Source organism: Cornus florida, unplaced genomic scaffold (genome assembly GCF_030987335.1).
Source record: "Cornus florida cultivar Cherokee Brave unplaced genomic scaffold, ASM3098733v1 CherokeeBrave_3.0.0_Hap2_Chr11, whole genome shotgun sequence".
NCBI classification, from domain to species: domain Eukaryota; kingdom Viridiplantae; phylum Streptophyta; class Magnoliopsida; order Cornales; family Cornaceae; genus Cornus; species Cornus florida.
This window is the reverse complement of record NW_026775581.1, coordinates 121078643-121099106: the sequence shown is the minus strand read 5'-3', so window position 1 is coordinate 121099106 and position 20464 is coordinate 121078643. Positions and strand designations below refer to the sequence as shown.

The following is a 20464-nucleotide window of genomic DNA, read 5'->3' as shown; positions in this document are numbered from 1 at the left end:
TTAGAGGAATTAAATCCAATTAGATGGGGCACATACAAATTTGACATCAAAAAGAAAATAAATTCATGCTTCAACATTCTTTTATTGTTAGTGGCATCAAGTGTAAATTTTAAAAATTGAAAGCATTTTTCTTAACACGCAAAATGTGAGTGGTTATTATGCTTAATAACCAATACACTTGTTGAAAAAATAGGTAATTCAGACTCAACCTAAAAGAGTCCGCCAAAGTATCATTACTTTATTGCAAATCCAATTAATAAGGGTCAAACCCAAATGTTATGGACAAATAAATACACCGCGTATACAAAGATTTAGTGTGGTTCAGCACAAATTGTATCTATGTTCATGTTTAAGATCTATTTCACTGTGCAAAAATTAAAAAATTGCACATTACAATTCTCAAATCTTAACACACACACTCTCTCTCACCCATTTTCAATCTCTCAAAAAACGTCCCACTCTAAGGCCATCTTCACCAGCTTCTCTGGATTTTGGCTCTCTAAAAACGCCACATCAACTTTTCCAAGAGCCACATCAGCAATTCCAAGAGCCATGTCAACAATTTTCCCTCTCCAGAAACATGCACTCCATCAGGCTCTCCAAATTTTCACTCTAAAAAATAATAATAATAATAATAAATTAAAATAATAATAATAATAATTATTATTATTATTATTATTATTAACTTTTCCTAAACGACTATATTTGTAACGACTATATTTTTCATCTTATATAATGAAACTCATTTGCTCATCTGAAAATCATCAGTATATTCATTTTTCTCCATTATAACAAAATATCATCATCTATTTTTTTTAATTTCGAAATTCGAATAGTGTGATACCCCTCAGATCCGAGACACGGGTGGATCAAGCCCGGACCCAAACCCGAGGGATATCAAACAATTAATATGTTAAATCGAACACGGAAAACAAAAATAATTTAAGAAATAAAATTCAAAGCTGAAAAAACTAAAAGAAAACCTTATATCACAATTAGTCCAATCTGATAATCCAAAACTCTATAAGTTTACAACTCGGGAATCCATCCATTGGACCCCTTAATAAAATTCTCAAACCAAAACTGAAATACTAGAAATAAAATCCAAAGCTAACATAGAGAAGATTCCTATATAATCGGAGGAATGAATATCTGTATCTGCTCTGCACGTCCAAGCTCTAACCCTGGAACTGACGAACATCTGAAAAATAAAGGAGTGGGTCAGGCCCACATGTAAGTCCTGATCTACTACGATCCAAACAGTAATCCGATACGCAGATACATCCAAGAAAGACTCAACAATATCTAGAGTAGTCCATATATATATATATATATAGTACACACTATAGGACGCTCGCTAATCTAGTAGGTCTGTCTCAGCCTGAATAGAAGGCAATATACGAATACGCACCCAAAGGTGGGCATGAGTACCTAGACTTACCATGAAACAATACATATGTCCAGTTATCCATCCTAAGCGATATAAGCGTCCTAACCATGGTCCTGAGACTCAAGCTCATACCATGGCACATATAATAAATATATAAAGTCCGTACTCCTAATACAAAATATCATTCATTTGTATAGTGGTCTGATATATGTATAACAAATCCATCCTGAAACCATAGTAGATCATTCAATTTATTTGATTGACATGACACAAGTAGGTGATGGTCTTAACCTTTATGGTTAATCCATACCTTAATCCAAATTAGGTAGGACTTAGTGTTTTGAACTAATCCATTCCCAATATAGGTAGGTCTTAGTGTTTTGAACTAAGCCATCCCTAATATGACACCGTCCCATACCGGTTCATATATATCAATATAAGTAGAACTTAACCTTTTTTATGGTTAATCCAACTCGTTCCAAATTAGGTAGGATATAGTACTTGAACTAATCCATACCTAGTATGTCACCGTCCCATACCGGTACATACAATCCTCCAGTTAACATAGTTGACAATACAATATTAAATAGTTATCAACCATACTCCAAGTTATGCACAAGATATATGAATCCAGATACATAAATATTAAGCATTCAATACAAGGCCTAAAAACCATATCTAATGTTATAAACTGTTATAATATATGCAAACATTTACATCCTCCAACAAAATCCACGCATTGATACAATTTAATACAATTTAAAGTACCAATTAAATCCATACTAGGTATAGTTGAGTTTATTTAATTTACCATACCTATAACACTGGGAAAAATATGTTTATACTCAATTAAATCATATAATAAAATCCTACTAAGTTCCAGTGCACAAAATTTGCAAAACAGTGAGCAACTCCTTAGTTTTTCTTTAACTTTGTATTGCTTCATCCCTTAATCCAACTACAAACTAATGTTTCACCATTATTTTTACAGGTCTACAGCAGTCATCCCTATTCTTTAAACCAATTTAAACTGATCAAAACACCCCACGCAGTCAGACAGTGCCCAAAAAAACAAAACTGGAAGATTGTAGGTGAGAGCAGGCTCTTGAAAAAATGCAGAGCCTGCTCTTCTTCAACAAGAACCGGCTCCAACACCTTAGGAGCCGGCTCCTAGCAGGGTAGAACCAGCTCTAAGGTTAGGAAGAGGCAGCTTTTCCTCTTTTGGAGCCTGCTCTTCTCTCCTTCGATGCCGTAGTCTGTTCCTACATCGTCTTCTCCATCCCCAGTGATTTTCAGAACTTCTGTACTGTGTTCTAATTCCTAATCTAGATTCAATCTTAGTCCTAAATAAATTTAAACCACTGAACTTCAATCCTAAGATGTATATATTCACCAGTTTTAAAGCCACGTTTTACAGAACCTCTGTTAGCAGTTTTTAACCAAGTTACGACAGATTTAAAATAGATTTATTTAGTATAATTAAATACTGTTGTAAGCATTTGTTTTAGAGTTCAAACTCAGTCCCAGATGAATTAAAAGGCCTCCAATTGTATTACTTATCTCAATTAAAACAATACTCAATCGTAAACCACAGAAGGAACAAATAACAGAGCGTCACAAAATTCATGCAAACCAATTAATTCAACGAGATCAAGTAAACTTCATATATGCATAAAAGACATGTTATTATGTTTGTTTAATCCTTTTTTAATCCCTGGAGTCTAACTAGGTGTGATACCCCTCGGATCCGAGACACGAGTTGTTCAGGCCCAGGCTCAAACCCGAGGGAATATCAAACAATTAAAGTATTTTAAAGCGAACACAGATGACAAAATGAAATAATAAAGATGGAATAAAACTGAAAGAAACATTAATTATAAAATCCTCCATGTATAACTGAAAATTGAAAATCCAATCCTCCAAAACTTCAAGGTTACAACTTGGGAATTCACTGATGGACCCCTAACCAAAAGTTCAACTGAAACTGAAAACTAAAAATAGATAATGCTAGAAATATTGAGAGAAGTCCTACGTATCAGATGAAGGTGAGACTGTCCTCGACAAGCACGATCAAGCTCTAAGGCTGGAACCGTCCTGTACCTGAAAAGAATAATAAAGGAGTGGGTCAGACCCACGAGCAAGTTATAATCTAACTGCAATCCATACAGTGACCCGATACGCAGATACACCGTAGACACCTCACAATATATATCTAGTCCATACGTATAAATATATCCACACTAAGGGACATTCACCAGTCTATAATAGGGGTCTCAACCTGATTAGAAGGCAACATGCGAATACGCACCCAAAGGTGGGCATGAGTACCTAGACCTAACAGGGTACACCTCAACCTATTATAACCAGCTACGCATCCACTGCATATACGCACCCTAACCAACGAGTCTGAGACTCAAGCTCAACTCGTGGTACCATAACCATATATATAAAGTCCGTCCAAATCCAGGGTATGCAGTTCAACTATTTATTAAACTGTCATACAATAAACCAACTAGTTAGTCATTCAACTTATTCAGTTGATATGACTTAACTACCATCCGTTAATCCAATAAGTCATCCAACTTGTTTACAGCTGATCTGACTTAGTCATAATTAGGATTCGATATCTTTCAATCCATTCCATTAATCCATTAGGTTAGGTTTATGCGTTTTGAGCTAAACCGTCCCTAGTATGTCACCGTCCCATACCGGTACATACCATCCTCCATATTCATGTAAATTACAACATATATAACAGTTCAATAATTTACAGACCAAAAACTACCATCCAAACAATTGCAGAAAAATATTTAAAGCTTCAGCAATTTAAATCCAAGCATTTAACCATATAGTTGCACGAAACGATTTAACAAATCAACAACTAACATCTAGAGCATGCATAGACCAAATTTAATATGTCAGGGACTCCATCATGCATGTGAATAGGTTAAATAATCCTATTATTAACCAATAAATTGTTAAAACAATTCAGAAGATTGTTTAAATATTTCAGCAGTTTAAATCCAAGCATTAACCATATAGTTGCAGTAAACAATTTAATAATTCAGCAACTAGCCTCCTAAGCATGCATAGATCAAAACTAATAATTAAATGACCTTATCATGCACTTGAATGCATTCTAAAACAAGTTTTATAAACACATTATGTTCCATCAAATTGCTGAATTTTAATTCAACAATTAATTCAACTTCCATTTGTTAAGTGCCTTAATTTTTACACTGTTTGTTCCGACAACTTAGAATTAAACTTTACTCAATTTAGGGTTTTAATAACACTCAAAATTCATTCCTTGATCCCTCTGTAAAGTTCCAAATTCATTCAAACAGTCTCCATGCTCCAACAGTGAACATAGTATGTAGAAAATTAAAAAAAAATCGTAAAATAAAACAAAATAACAAGGGAGCCTGCTCCAGAATTTGGAGCAGGCTCTTTTCCAGCCTAGAGCCGGCTCTAGGACTCCCTAGAGCCGGCTCTACTTTGTTGTGGGAGCCGGCTCCCACTTCTATGGAGTCGGCTCTCACCTCATTTGAGAGCTTTCGTCCCCGGTGCGTCGTTTCAGCTCTTGTGCTCCTTCTCCGGCTTATTCCTAACCCTCTGTTAGTTTTTAAAACCAAACTTAGGTGTCATATTAATACCCAGTAGCATCCCAATGGCTTGATATCAACAATTAAAAACAATTACAGAGATTAAATTTGCTACCGAACTAACCTGCGTTAGGAACAAAACTGAAATTATAATTCTATTCCAACCTCTCTGTTTCTCTTCACAAACTGATCTTAGGAGTCTTATAACATCCCATTAACATCCCTAGGGTTTGTTTACAGAAGATAGAGGCAAGAGTCATAACTAAAACTCAACAGATTTTTAATATGCTTTAATGAACAGAACAGGAAGCAACAATACACGAACTATAAACAGATTTGGATTCAATGCAAACAAATCATCAACAAGCATACATTGAACACATAAGTTTCATTTACTAATTAGTTAATCCCTAGAGACTATCTAGGTGCACAGAACACGAGCCAAAGGGAAGGAGAAAGAGAAGAACTTGACTGTGATTTCAATTGTGAAATCCCTGTGTCGTCTCTAAGTTTTCCTGCAATTCTGAACGCCGCCAAGCTTCCTATAACTCTGTGATACCCCCGAATTTCCGAATACGGGTTGGCCAGGCCCACGCCCGAATACCCGAGGATATCAAAACAAATTGATAATAAATGAACACAGAGTACAAAAGAATAAAGAAGAATAAATAAAATGCTGACAAGAAACTAAAATGATAATCTAATAATAAACCTCATAATATATTTCCATTAATTAATAAACTCTTCTGATACAACTGATCCTCCAAAATACAACTCGGGAATCCATACTGTGTGGACCCCTAGAAAATCCAAACTAAACAAATGACAGTAATCTAAAACAAGAAACTGAATCATAAAGGAACTCCTATGTAGCATCGGAAGAATGAAGTAGACTGATACCCGCTCAGCCCGAATAACCTCTACTCGTGACGAACACCTGAAAAATAATGGTGGGTCAGGCCCACAAACAAGTTCTACTCTACTACAGTCCAAGCAGAGATCCGATACACGTATACATCCTAGTCAATCCAACAGTAACTAGTAGTCCGTATATATATATACACACACTAAAGGAACCTCACTAGACTATAGGGTTGTCTCAACCTGAATAGTAGGCAACATGCAAAACGCACGTATAGTGGGCATGAGTACCTAGACCTACCAGGGTACACAACTACACTATATCTAGCTACACATCCCTGGCGATATACGCGCCTTAACCATTGATCCTGAAACTCAACCTCATATCATGGCACCATACTTATATATATAAAATCTAGTAACCATCCTATCCAGTATAAATTAATCCTTCATAAGTCATTCAACTTGTTCAGCTGACCTGACTTGAATATAAGTAGGACTTAACATTTTAGTTAATCCATTCCCTTATATAATAAATTAATCATCCATAAGTCATTCAACTTGTTCAGCTGACCTGACTTAAATATAAGTAGGACTTAACATTTTAGTTAATCCATTCCCTTATATAAAATAGGTAGGACTCAACTAATAAGTTAATCCATCCCTAGAATGCCACCGTCCCATACCGGTGCATTAAACCACACAATCCAACAATTGATGTAACAATTAAGGAAATACATCAAACATTCCATAAATAACTATGATAAATATGATATCAAGTTATCACATAATAGGAATGACTTATTATTTCTTTAAACTTCTTATATCATATGTCCTACACAAACTGAATCTTATACATGATGATATTTTATTATACCGTTAAATAAGGATTCTCCATATCCAATTCATCCTACACATTTAATCTAAATTGCTAAAATATTTTAAAAGATTAAATCCATTCGTTTGTTTAAAACATTCAAATAGTAAGTATCATTATGATTGAGTCTATTTAAATTTACTAAAACCCAAACCTAGTCCCTATTTAATGTTCAGGAATCTTAGGCATGTTTCTACGTTCCATCATTCCACAGATATGAAAAATACATAATTTAAACATGCAAAAATTCATATAAGAAATCAAATCAAAATAATGCATTTTATCAATTCATAACACAAGAACAGATATGAACCAATTTCATAAAACCTATGTTCTAACCCAATTAAACATGCATAATTATTTAATTTTATGTGTTTAATAAATCCTGGAATTTCCTAGGCATGTATAGAAATACGAATCAAAGGGAAAGAGATAGAAGAAGAACTTGCCTTAAACTTTCGGATTGAAAGTTAAACTTCTTCTTCCTTGATCTTCCCTCTAAAGGGTTTTCTCCTCCTTCCTTCCTCTTTCTCCTTTTCTCTCTAACTCTCTCTCTCTAGAATATATTACGTGATATATTTTCACTCCTTTTTCAACCTATAGTTGTGTATTTATAGGCTAAATAATAACCCTATTCCTTTTCCCAATCCAAGTCAACTTAATAAAGAAAAATAAAAATGAAAATATTAAAAAGGTAACTTAAAATATATTACGTATATAATCTATGTATATCCTTATTAATTAAATAAAATATATACATTAGATTATTTATTAATACTAAAGTTACTATAATATTAAAAGGTAACTTAAAACATGTTACGTATATAATCTATCTATATCTTCATTAAATAAATAAAATATATACATCAGATTATTTATTTATACTAAAGTTACCATAATATTAAAAAAGTAACTTAAAACATGTTACGTATCCTTATTATATAAATATATAAAATATATACATCAGATTATTTATTAATACTAAAGTTACTATAATATTAATAAATTACTTTCCTTTTTATATATATGTATATACATATATATCTATATATATACATATAGAACTATCATTGGGTAATTATCCATACCCATCCAACCTCCTATCCAAGTAGTCTATGGGACCCAATTAGTTAGCCAATTACCACTAACCATAACCATAAAATAAAATAAAATAAAACATTTAATCATTTAATTTACAATTAATTACAATTAATCAAATACATCATTTAAGCACACAATTTAATTAAACAAATAATACAAATAATACCTAGACAAAATACAAATAACACATAAATAAGTAGCCAATTAATCAAGTAACACTTAATTCAATTAAACACATAAATAATTAGTCAAATAATCAATTAAACAAAAAAAAAATACAATAAAAATAAATAAATAAATACCGAGACTATACTTTTAAAATTAGGGGTATTACAAACTCTGTCTCTAATCCTTACTCAACCTCCTTGGTCCTCTCTGTACAAATCCTCTTAAGCCTCACTCTGTTTTCCCACAACTGCTCTCTGTTTCTCTCTCCCTGTATCTCACGGTCTCTGTTGTTTTTACAGAAATTACGTTTAATTATTCTCAAACCTTAAACCACCGTGACACACATACTTATAGGCTTAGTGATTAAACCCTAATCCATGTAACCTTAAAGCCAGAGCCCATCTCGGCCCGTAAACCGACCTAAGATAAATACCTACGTCGGCCACCTATGTAATTGCAACCCTAAATTTAACTGTAATTTAAAACAGAATTAAATGAAAAAATAATAATAATTAATTCCAATTAAATAACCCAATTAAATAATTAAAAACACTTAAACAATAAAATGCCAATTAAAGAATAAAAGATAACTTAATTCAATTTAAAACACATGACACATAGGTAAACAATTACATCAAAACAATAAATAAAAATAATTAATCCAAATAATCATGCAAAAATACAATAAAAATAATAAATAAATGTCGAGACTATCCTTTTAAAATTAGGGGTATTACACTAGGCATGCACAGAACACGAATTAAAGGAAAAGAATAGAACAGAGACTTGCCTCTGATTTTCGATTGGAAATCTAAAATTATCGTCTCTAGTAACTTCGGCAACGTCAATTGTTGCTATCAACCTCTGCCGTTCCTAGTTAAATCTATAACTCCTCCTTGAATCCCTCCCTTAATCTCTTAAGGTTCTCTCTGTATTTTGTCTTACAAAACACACTCGGTTGCTTTCTGTATTCTATGTACGTGAATATGGTGAATAGGGTTTACAAAAAACCCTTGGCAGACATATACCTATATATTTATAGGTTTTATTTGAAACCCTAAATTAAATCCTAAACCAACTACAAGTCAGCTAAAACCCAGACATGATGAATTTAAGCAAAACCCTAATATAAACGATCAATTTAAGCAAAACCCTAATGTAAACCAACTCACGTAAATAATTTAATCCATTTAAAATAAAATAAAATCTAATTACATAAACATAAGACTAAAATAATTAACCAAAAACATAAAAATAAAAACCATTTAATTAAATACACAATTTAAATAAAATAATCCACAAAGCATGCAAATAAATAAAGAAACAAAATCACCAAGCCAAATAAAACAATTAAATTAAGAAAAATACACGTAAATAATTAAATTAAAATTTCAAGATTGTCCTTTTAAATTAGGGGTTTTACAAATGGCTTCGTCATCACAAGCTTTTCCTTTAGCAGACTCTAATTCTTCATCTTCCTCGTCATCCTCTTCGGAAGATGATCCTTTTGGGGCGTTGATTCAACAGGATCAAGATGAATTATATGAGATTATGAATTCAGTGAGGCCAGAGATAGTTGAGCAAGTATTTCAAATCCGTAAAAAGAAGTGGTACATTCATCGTGACCGATAGGGAAGCCACTATCAGCTAATGAGAGACTACTTCAACGAGAATTGCACATATCTACCGGAATACTTTCACATGCGATTCAGGATTCGACGAGAACTTTTTCTTCGTATCCTTAATGATGTCAAAGCTTATGATCACTACTTTGTCCAAAAAAAGGATGTAACTGGTCGTCTGGGGTTGTCTTTTATACAGAAACGACAACTGCTATTTGTATACTCGCATATGGTTGTGTAGCTGATCACTATGATGAGTATATTAAAATCGGTGAGAGCACTGCCATTAAATGCTTTAAGACATTTTGTAATGCTATTGTTACTGTGTATGCAGAGGAGTATATGCGCCTACCCAACGAAGCTGACATAGCACGGCTGCTTGAAGAAGGGGAGCATAGAGGATTTTCGAGTATGCTTGGTTCTATCGACTGTATGTACTGGGAGTGGAAGAATTGCCCAGTGGAGTGGCAAGGCACACATATGGGACGATCTGGCAAGAATACACTCATATTGGAAGCAGTTGCCTCACAAGATTTGTGGATCTGGTATGCATTATTCGGAATGCCGGGTTCACACAATGATATATATGTGTTGGACCATTCCTCGGTATTCAACGGTATCGTCAATGGCCAATTACTTCCGGTTAATTATGTAGTGAATGGACATCACTATAGAACGGGGTATTATTTATCTGATTGTATATGTCCTAAGTGGACAACTTTGATGCAGACCATCCCGTACCCAACCACTACGAAAGAAAAATTATTTGCTCAGTTACAAGAGGCAGCAAGGAAAAATATGGAACGGACTTTTGGGGTATTGCAGATCAAGTGGGCAATAATATAAGGACCAGTGCGTTACTGGGAGAAAGATGACTTGCGCCTCATAATGAAAACGTGCATCATTCTTCACAATATGATCATTGAAGACGAGTGTCACGCAAATGTTGGAAGATAGACTTTGCCACCGGAGGATGCAATCCCGATTCCCACTTTAAGTCGACGACCATCAGTTTTAGCGGCACACATATTCTCTCACCAATTTCAGATTCGTAACAAAAGACAAATACGCGGTTGATGAATGATTTAATGGAAAATTTGTGGAACGGCTATGCTACTGAAGATGTTTAATTTATGTTGCATTTTGTTTTATATTAAGATGTTATGACATTTCGTATATTAGTATTTTTATTATGTAATGATTTTTTAAGATTGGAATAAGAAAATAAGTATTACAAAATACTATGGGAATAAGTAGATGAATTTGTAATTATAATTATTTTTTTTTTCAAAAAGTTAAAAAAAAATATTTATATATATATTTTAAAAAATTATAGCCGTTAAGGCATTGTTTGTGTTAGCCAAACAGTGCCTTAACGGCCGAATACACTATTTGGCCTACGCATTTAAAATTTAAAGCAAAAAAATAAAATAAAAAACTAAATTTTAAGTGAAAAAACAAAAAAAAAGGTTTTTAATATATTTTTGGCCTAAAATTTTTTTTTTTTGGACAAACAATGCCTAAACAATATATTTTTTATTTAATGAATTTTATTTTATTTTTTTCCCAAAAAAAAGAGCTCTAAATGACCTATTTTTAGGGTTTTTTTTTTTTTTTTTTAAAGTCTGCCAAACAGTGCCTTGCACTGTTACAGCACCTACACAAAAAGACAAAAAAGAGGCAGCCAAACGGCGCTGTTTTGAAACCATAAAAAACAAAAAAAAAAATTTACCGCGATCGTGGGCCGGCTCACTGAATACTGCGAGCCAGTCCGCAAGCCTAAAATGGGCCCTACCAGTTTGCAAAGGCTGCTGCAGGACCCAAAGCCCCTCTCTCTCTCGCGGAAATTGGGTTCCGCTGGTAGGCTGCAGATGCTCTAAGGACAACAGATATATTGCTATATCGCCGAACCATATTTACAGGTGTATTGCTTGTTTTGTTGACGTGGCTAGTCCAATTCGGTTTGGCCTAGCAACTTTTAATAATATTATTATTTTTATATATTTAATATTTTGAGTAAATTAGAAAAAAAAAACATTGTTATTTAATTGTTTGTTTTTGTTTTCTTCAACCGCTATTTTTTCAAGTCACCGGATTTTTTTTTTTATATATATATTTGAATACTACAAAATATTATTTTTGTGATGAATAAAATATTATTTTTAAATTTTTTGTTTCTCATATATTTGTTGACAAGTTTTTTTAAACAAAATTCAAAAGATAAAAAAAATTAAAATCATACATATTTTTTTATATAGGAAACGTAGCATTTTGTAGCCTATGGGATGCAATTTCTTTCTTTTTTTCCCGAACACTATAATTTGTTTTTTAGTATTGAAAGAGCCGTTGTAAAGTTAAGAAAAAAAACAAAAAAGACAAGTTGTAAACATAAAGTAGCATGTGGGACCCGAAGAGGCTGGATGGGTATATCAGTATTTGTGTCTTACACGGGATACAAGAGAGTACAAAAGAGTTGTCAGGTCAAAAAGCAAGTTAGACCAAAAACCAATTTCGAAACATTACATCACAAATCAAATAACAAATTTAATTAATTTTCTTTGAGTTATAAATATTTGAAAAAATAAAAGAAATGCAAAAACTTAAATAGATAATTTAGTACGATGTTCAAAGAAAGAGATTAGGAACTTCTAAGTTGAACCTTATAAACTTTAACATGTGACCTTTATTACAGATCTATGACTCATAATATATCATATTAAAAAATTAAAAATATAAAATAAAAATAAAAATTATTTAACCAATCATGTATTTAAAAGAACAAAATTATTTTATTAATTTAAATAATAAATAAATAAAACAAAAAAAAATAGAACAATCTAGCTTTATGACCAGTGGGAGGAAATAGAGGGAAGACAATGAAAGTTGAAGAGATCTGAAAATCTGATAATTTAGTTACATGAGATGAAACGGAAAAAAAATCAAACCAAGAATATTAATAGAAGAGGTGGGTTATTAGAAACTTAAAGTTGTTTTTTTTTGGGTTCAAAACCTTATCGTTTTAAGACATTTTTATCACTAAATTATATGGAACATTGTCAATCTTAAATTTAGGTGAAAAGACACATGTTAAAACATAATAATTCAATTTAAGATAATGTGAGAGATTTTAACTTAGATGATCCTAATCCTAAAGAGAGAGAGGAATATAATCATTATTCCATTCTCTTAAATAATTATGCATAAGTCATTATTTTAGGCTATATTTAGTAAGTTGGAAATAGTAAGAAAGTAAATGAAAAACTCAAACATTTTAGGCTTCCTTGATTAGATGAAAATAGCAAAAAAAAAAAAATAAAGCAAATGATTTTTGTAAGGGGTTTGGATAACAAGATTAATATAAAAGAAAATTTTCACAGAAAATAATTTCAAAAATCACCTAACTTCTCATAAAATTTTCATAGAATACAAAATAAAAAAAAAGTTTGATTTTTTGAGATCATGTTATGAATCACAATAATGTCATTTATTTTCTTGCCAAACTAGCCATTCCGTTTGGTTCTGAAATTTTTTACAAAGTAAAGGGCTTTTTAGATAAATAAATTACTACTTTATAGATCCGAACCCTACTCAACCACGACTAACATGAAAAAACATTCAAACATTTCGGACCAATAGGAAACGAGTATTATATGATGGCGATCCGAGTGGAACACTCATCTTCACATCTGAGTCGTCCACTTCCTTCGAGAAAACACAACCTCCGCCATTGTCAACCGTGCGATACAATGCCAGAAGAGGTCACGGATAATGAATTCTAACCGTTAGATTCACTCTTTTCGCCAACACCTGCTTGCTATATATACCGATATACCACTAAACGCCCCAAACTTTCTGATTGTCTAGAGAGAGAGAAGGCGAAGATAGCTGTTCATAATCTGAGAGGTTAGTTCGTCTTTTTATTTTAATATCTAATAATTATCAAGTCTTTGATTTATTATATCTTTGTATTGATCGATTTTACTTTGTTGGTTCGGCTTAATTTCTGTTATGGTTTTGCCGCTCTTGTGCCCCATATGAAAATCTAGGGTTAGGGTTTCGGTGTTCCGATTTTAATTTTATGTTCTCTTGCCTTCCGATCTCGTATTTTGTTGAAATTTTTGGCCTTGTTTGCGTATTTTTGAGGTTTTCTTCTTCGTTTTTCTGTTGTGCACTAGAAACGTTTTTTTTGTTTTTATTTTTAGAATTAGGGTTCTTATACTATCGATAGTAGTTGAGATTAATTTTGAAACTGTTTGATCGATTTGTCGATGTAGCTCTTTTGTTAATTAGAGTTATTTGTGTGAGTTATTAGTTGATGATTTAACGGGCTATCAGGGGATGTTCAATTATTGTTTAAGATGATTACATATGTTTGTATATATATGTGTATTTGGTTGTTATTGAATTTTTGATCGTTTAATACCCGTTCCATATCATTCTATATTTGGTTAATAATTATCAAGTTAAAGTATTGTTTGAAGGAATAATAAGAACTATAACAGTGATAGACTTTAGGAGAAAGAAGCTATCATGAATAACAAAGTAGAGCTGGCTTCACTGGCCCGATTCTACCACAATCTTCGAATATGATTATCTGTGCACCCAATTGTTATGGTTGTGTTTGAGTTGATCTAGGAAGTCGGCTCTATTTAGTGGGCATGTCCTGTTTATACATTACTTGGATTTTAGAAATTTATGAACTTATGTTTGTACTTTTAGATGGCACGTACTAAGCAAACTGCTCGCAAGTCAACTGGAGGAAAGGCTCCTAGGAAGCAACTTGCTACCAAGGTATGTCTTGTATCTTGAGCACACCTTCACATAGCTGAATAAATATCAGTGTGTTTGAATTAGTTTTTGGGTTATGTCATTGATATAATGATTTGTCTCAGGCTGCTCGTAAGTCTGCCCCAACCACTGGAGGAGTTAAGAAGCCACACAGATACCGCCCTGGAACTGTTGCCCTTCGGTGAGTTTGTATTCGAAAGCACACTAACATTAGTTTCATTTGTTGGATGATTATAACAATAGTTGCATTAGACTTGTTTGTTCGATAATGATAGTAGAGAGAGGCCACTCTCTTCTCTCTTTCCTTTTAGTAGTTAATGATAATATTTGATGATATGCAGTGAAATCCGCAAGTACCAGAAGAGTACAGAGCTGCTCATCAGGAAACTGCCATTCCAGAGGCTTGTCCGTGAAATTGCTCAGGACTTCAAGGTAAATTGAAGTTCTTGTTGATTCTTCTATCTTCATTTTATTTGAAATAGTAATTGAAACCATGGTTGATGTTGTGGGTCGGGATACACATACTGATATGGTATTTATTTGGTTGCAGACCGACCTGCGTTTCCAGAGCCATGCAGTGCTGGCACTGCAGGAGGCGGCTGAGGCATACCTTGTGGGTTTGTTTGAAGATACTAACCTCTGCGCCATCCATGCCAAGCGTGTGACTATCATGCCCAAGGACATCCAGTTGGCTAGGAGGATCAGGGGTGAGCGTGCTTAAGTGGAAGGATGGTTGATGGGATGTTTTGTGGTTGATGGTGGTCTGAACTTTTGGGTCTCTTGTTCTTTCCATCCTCAATTAATGTAGGATATAATTTAGTTTTGAAGTTTTAGTGCTTGGGTAGCAGTAGTATGTGGTGGTATCCCTTGGATGCCTGGGTTGGTGGTGTGCAGTGATTGGGCAAACGTTTGTTTATCTGTTGGGAATGGTATTTTGTTGTTAAAGCTGTCTTTGTTGTACACCAATGGTGTGACAAACAATCTTTTATATTGTCATATGAAGTAGGTAATTTGTTCTAATTATTTCGTCCTCCCGGCCCTTCTTTTGACATGTTTTTTTGTTGGATTCTCTAGACTGTTTGGCTGATGTGAAATGATTGTTCCCTTTTCTGTAAAAAATATTGGTCTGGTAAAGAGTGATTTGTGGTTAACAAATGAGAATAATCAAGCATGTTAGTTGATAAGCAGTGTTAAGTTGAAAATCACTGTTCAGTAAAAAAAAATTTCTCCGGCAGCAAATTGCAGGTTTGGTTCCTAAAAGGTTCCAACTTTTGTTGTCGGGTTAGCAATACAATTCACATTCTGTTGTTGGGTTGGCAATAAAATTCACATTTTTTATAAGTCTCTTGAGGATCACCACGGCAACATCTCTGGTTTAATTATGCACTAGAAAGCCTTTGGTTTATTCTACAATACACTAGAACGATCTTATACTACGACAGCAACAAGGGGGTTTTCGAACAACGTGATATGTGAAACTGATTTAATCCGACTCTTCTCTCTCTAAGGAGTCATCCTCCTCTGCTGTAGAAACAAACGTGTGAAAACAAGTTTAAGTGAATTGAAAATCTTTATAACATCATGCTACTGCGGAGACTCTATAACAGAGAAAAAACTGAAAATTTCACGGAGGTGAAGTTGACTCGGTAAAGGAAGGTGACTCAGCATTGAAAAAAGTAATGATAAAGGCGGCAAAACTTTGAATAATCGAGTAAGAGACTAGTTGGGATGAGTAAATGATTGGCGAATTATTCACATTTTAGTTAGCTTGGATTGTAAACAGGCATAATCTGTTCATACCATTTAACTATACTGTCTTAAATAAATTTATATGTAAGTTCTAAAATAACTATCTAAACTAGTATTTTAAAATTATTGTTTTGTATGTTTTGTAAGTTAGAGGCAATTTAGTAATTTGGTTGGATTGAAAGTTATTTTTTGATATTATTTATTATTTGATTGAGTATTATTAATAATTTAAATAATATAACTTTTTTGTTTTAGTAAACAAGTTATCAAATGGGTTAGTGTCGAGAGTTCTTGACACGAATGTTAAACGGGTCATATTCGGGTTGAGGAATTTCGTAAAATACCTTTACGTTGACACGACACAATTATGACTCGCGAATACGAATTGCCACCCCTACTGTACCCACGAATTGGTGATGAATTCAAAAAAAATGAACCCGTAGCTCACGGATCGACAATTCGACCCACTCCACAAGATTTATATATACATATTAAAAAAAGGTATTACTTATCATCTAATGGGATCTAAAAATATATGAATTAATGTTGATAAATTCATAAATTTTTAGTTAATATATATTGGAATTAATGTTGATTAGTTAATGACCATTTAAATATATGAATTAATGTTGATAAATTAAAATTTTATATTAAAAAATAAATAATATTGGACAATTTTTTTAAAAAATCAATCAAATCTAATCCGTCATTTTACAAATCCAATCCGTTCCTCTCCGATCCAATCCGTGGCCAGGTGTGGGTTTGCTCACTACACAATAATGGGACTTGCAGTTTATTGTTTGAGTTTTATCTTCCGGGAAAAAAATAAAATACTAAATAATGGGACTTTCAGGCTGTTCGGTGTTCGAACAACAAATAATTATCTTAAGGAGTAAGGATAGTATTTTTTACAAATCGAGTGTAGTTGAATATTGAAGTATGGGCTGGGTTTTTGTCCAAGGCTATAGGTTTGAATATTGAAGTTCAAGTTAAATAAACTTGGCCCATCCAGGTCCAATTTGCTGCAATCTGTTTTCATCAATTTTGTCTATATTTCATTATTGCCACCCCTAATTTCATCAGCAAGTATATTAGAAAAAAGATAAAATTTTATTTGCAAAATTGCATGTGAGTTAATCTCATAAAGTAAATCGAATTTACATTCTCATTAATATATAATTATATATATAGTTATATACAAACACCTTTACCTAACATTGAGTTATATAGTATTTGTTAGTGAGCCGTTGGTCCGTCCAAATTTCTACCAGTCTGCTAAGCCCTGATGCGTGTCCTCTGCTTTACACGGCAACTCTCTCGCAACTGTATCTCTCTTGTACCTAAAATTCAAAGTCTCGTTGGCCATTCACTTGACCGTTGCTTTACCCGCCACTTTTTCCTTCAATCCGTGAGGTTCCATTCTGCTGAAGATGTTTATCGTTGTAATGTCAAGATTGGATCACTCTCTCGCGCTGGCAAGATTGAAGCTGCCCGCCAACTGTTCGATACAATACCGAATAGAGATGTGGTTTCGTGGAATGCGATCATAACTGGGTACTGGCAAAATGGGTATTTCGAGGAAGCGAAGAGGTTGTTCGAATTGATGCCCATGAGAAATGTTGTTTCTTGGAATTCCATGATCGCGGGTTGTGTTGAGAATGATAGAATAGATGAGGCTTTTGAATTTTTTGGGATGATGCCTGAGAGAAATACTGCATCATGGAATGCTATGATTTCGGGTTTTGTTAGGTGTGGTAATATTAAGGAAGCGAGTAGGCTCTTTGAAGTGATGCCATGGAAGAATGTGATTTCATATACCGCTATGATTGATGGGTATGCGCAGAAAGGGAAGATTGAGCGTGCGAGAGCTTTATTTGATTGTATGCCGTGTAAAAATGCCGTTTCTTGGACCGTGATGATTAGTGGGTATGTGGAGAATGGGAGATATGGCGAGGCGAGGGAATTGTTCGATCAGATGCCCGATAAGAATGTTGTTGCAATGACAGCTATGATCACGGGTTATAGTAAGGAGGGGAAGATGGAAAATGCGAGGATTCTGTTTGAAGAAATTCATTGCAGGGACCGAGTGTCGTTTAATGCGATGATAACAGGTATGCAAAGTATGTGTGGAGATGACATTTAAAGTGCTCAAGATAGAGTACCTGTAACAAACTTGGTGGTATCACTCATGATGACAGTTAAAGTAGGTAAAGAACACTTTTGAATGAGTACCTCAATCATATGCTCTGAACATATTGTTTTCCACCTGTTTATGATATGCCTTCTATTTTCCAATTTAAGTTAGTTTTATAAATATAAGAATATACATTGGTCAGACTCTGATGCAGAAAAAAACACTTTGAAAGGTATACATAATTACTTTTTGTAGCTTTTACATGTGATATATATACATATATATATATATTTTCTTAGTTGGTACTCACACACACATGCCTCCACTCTTAGTTGGTACTCACACACACATGCCTCCACTGAGATTTAAACTCCTGACCTTCCTTTGGAAAGTAGGGGCCGGATACTGCTGGGCCACAGGCCTGTTAGTACATGTGATTTTTTTGTTACACATCCATTATGAGATCCTTGGGATCTGACCAAATTTGTCAAGGCTACATGGCAATTGCTGACAATCGAACTTGACAGTTAGTCTAGGATCCATTCCATATGTTGCTCGACAGAAAGATTACCCTTAGGTCGACTTAGACAGGCAAAAAGATGAAAATTCTGAGTACGTGCATTCACATGTAGAATATTTTGTCTTGAACATGCGTGAATTGAAGTATTTTATAGGATTTGCCAAGAATCTTGTTTTATGTTTGCCTGGCTACCCCCTCACCAGGAGGGTGCCCATTGTTTAGGTGTATCTGGAAGGCTAGGCCACCACCTTGTTAGGTATTACCCGATTGCCTTCTTGCCTAGTTGTGGAAAATATATATAATTTCTAGGTGCTACTTTTGTTTCATAAGAGTGGCTAACAATTTTTTTTTTTTTTTTTTTTTTTTGTTTAATATATTTCCAAATCCACATTGGTGATTTATTTTCTATAAAAGAAATAAAGAGATAAGTGGAAGAAACCCAAATGGTAGCTTCTCCAACCCTTGGAAATCAAGGCTAGTGACTGATGATGCTCATATCCACCTTAGTGATTTCTCCCTGCATGCTTGCACCTTCTTAATTAGAATAAAGCCTTTCATATTTTACAGGTTATGCACAAAATGGGAGCGGTGAGGAGGCATTGAAGTTACACATACAAATGCTCAGGAGTGGCATGCAACCAGATCACTCCACCCTTGTTTCAGTTCTTACTGCTTGTTCTACTCTTGCATCACTAGAAGAAGGAAGACAAACTCATGTACTTGTTCTCAAAAATGGGTTTGACTCGCATGTATCTGTATGTAATGCTTTGATTACCATGTACAGCAAATGTGGTGGCATCCTTGACTCTGAATTGGCTTTTGGACATCTTGACAGTCCAGACCTTGTTTCATGGAACACCATTATCGCTGCTTTTGCACAGCATGGCCTCTATGAGAAAGCTATTTATTTCTTCAAACAGATGGGCTGCAGTGGTTTTGAACCTGACGGGATAACATTCCTTAGTCTATTATCTGCTTGTGGTCATGCTGGAATGGTGAATGAGAGTATGTACTGGTTTGACTCAATGATCAAAAACTACAACATCATCCCTAGGAGTGAGCACTATGCTTGCTTGGTTGGTATTTTAGGTCGAGCAGGTCAGGTTGAGAAAGCCTACAAAATGATCCAAGAAATGCCATTTGAAGGTGACTCGGGGGTTTGGGGTGCCCTTCTTGCAGGCTGTCGTGTTTGTTTAAACGTAGAGCTAGGACAATTAGCCGCTAAGAAGATGGTAGAATTGGAACCCAAGAATTCTGGAGCTTACATTATGCTGTCTAATATTTATGCTGCAGCTGGGATGTGGAAGGAAGTTACTAGGGTGAGGAGCTTGATGAAAGAGCAAGGAGTTAAGAAGCAACCTGCATATAGTTGGATGGAGATCGAGAATAAAGTACATTATTTTTTGGGAGGGGATACATCTCATCCAGATATTGAAGAGATTCAATTAGAGCTCAAGCGGATCAACTTACAAATGAAGTCCATGGACAGAATTGCTGATATTGTTTCGAAATGGAGCTGTTTAAGTTGAAATACATCCTCATTCGTGTATGTGATTTGCCCAAGGAAGAGAAACTTGACCTCAGATGCTCGGGACTTAATTTTAATGTAGGATAAAAAAGTCGAGGAGCAATTTCCAGATATACGAGGA

At 34.1% G+C, this 20464-nt stretch overlaps 3 protein-coding genes across 3 annotated transcripts; all 3 read left to right on the top strand.

Annotated features, from left to right (window-relative positions):
* Window positions 1–9427: 9427 nt before the first annotated feature.
* Window positions 9428–10470, top strand: LOC132282010 (uncharacterized). The gene is made up of 2 exons (XM_059783653.1): window positions 9428–9623; window positions 9824–10470. Exons 1-2 carry the CDS (start codon window positions 9428–9430, stop codon window positions 10468–10470), a joined length of 843 nt encoding a protein of 280 aa, XP_059639636.1.
* A 2898-nt stretch (window positions 10471–13368) lies between these two features.
* LOC132283482 (histone H3.3) lies at window positions 13369–15432 on the top strand. Its single transcript, XM_059785428.1, has 5 exons — window positions 13369–13527; window positions 14344–14415; window positions 14517–14593; window positions 14754–14844; window positions 14963–15432. The coding sequence occupies exons 2-5, from the start codon at window positions 14344–14346 to the stop codon at window positions 15131–15133; spliced, it is 411 nt and encodes a 136-aa protein (XP_059641411.1). The 5' UTR covers window positions 13369–13527; the 3' UTR covers window positions 15134–15432.
* A 1804-nt stretch (window positions 15433–17236) lies between these two features.
* LOC132285022 (pentatricopeptide repeat-containing protein At4g02750-like) lies at window positions 17237–20358 on the top strand. The gene is made up of 2 exons (XM_059787181.1): window positions 17237–18272; window positions 19383–20358. The coding sequence occupies exons 1-2, from the start codon at window positions 17447–17449 to the stop codon at window positions 20342–20344; spliced, it is 1788 nt and encodes a 595-aa protein (XP_059643164.1). The 5' UTR covers window positions 17237–17446; the 3' UTR covers window positions 20345–20358.
* The last annotated feature ends 106 nt before the right edge of the window (window positions 20359–20464 follow it).

Bases quoted from the DNA above. Each gene is read 5' to 3' on its own strand.
- LOC132282010 (XM_059783653.1), top strand. From the start codon at position 9,428: ATGGCTTCGTCATCACAAGCTTTTCCTTTAGCAGACTCTAATTCTTCA. The intron at 9,624-9,823 runs GTGACCGATAGG...TCTTTTATACAG, and splicing joins AAAGAAGTGGTACATTCATC to AAACGACAACTGCTATTTGT.
- LOC132283482 (XM_059785428.1), top strand. From the start codon at position 14,344: ATGGCACGTACTAAGCAAACTGCTCGCAAGTCAACTGGAGGAAAGGCT. The intron at 14,594-14,753 runs GTGAGTTTGTAT...GATGATATGCAG, and splicing joins CCTGGAACTGTTGCCCTTCG to TGAAATCCGCAAGTACCAGA. The intron at 14,845-14,962 runs GTAAATTGAAGT...ATTTGGTTGCAG, and splicing joins AAATTGCTCAGGACTTCAAG to ACCGACCTGCGTTTCCAGAG.
- LOC132285022 (XM_059787181.1), top strand. From the start codon at position 17,447: ATGCGTGTCCTCTGCTTTACACGGCAACTCTCTCGCAACTGTATCTCT. The intron at 18,273-19,382 runs GTATGCAAAGTA...CATATTTTACAG, and splicing joins GTTTAATGCGATGATAACAG to GTTATGCACAAAATGGGAGC.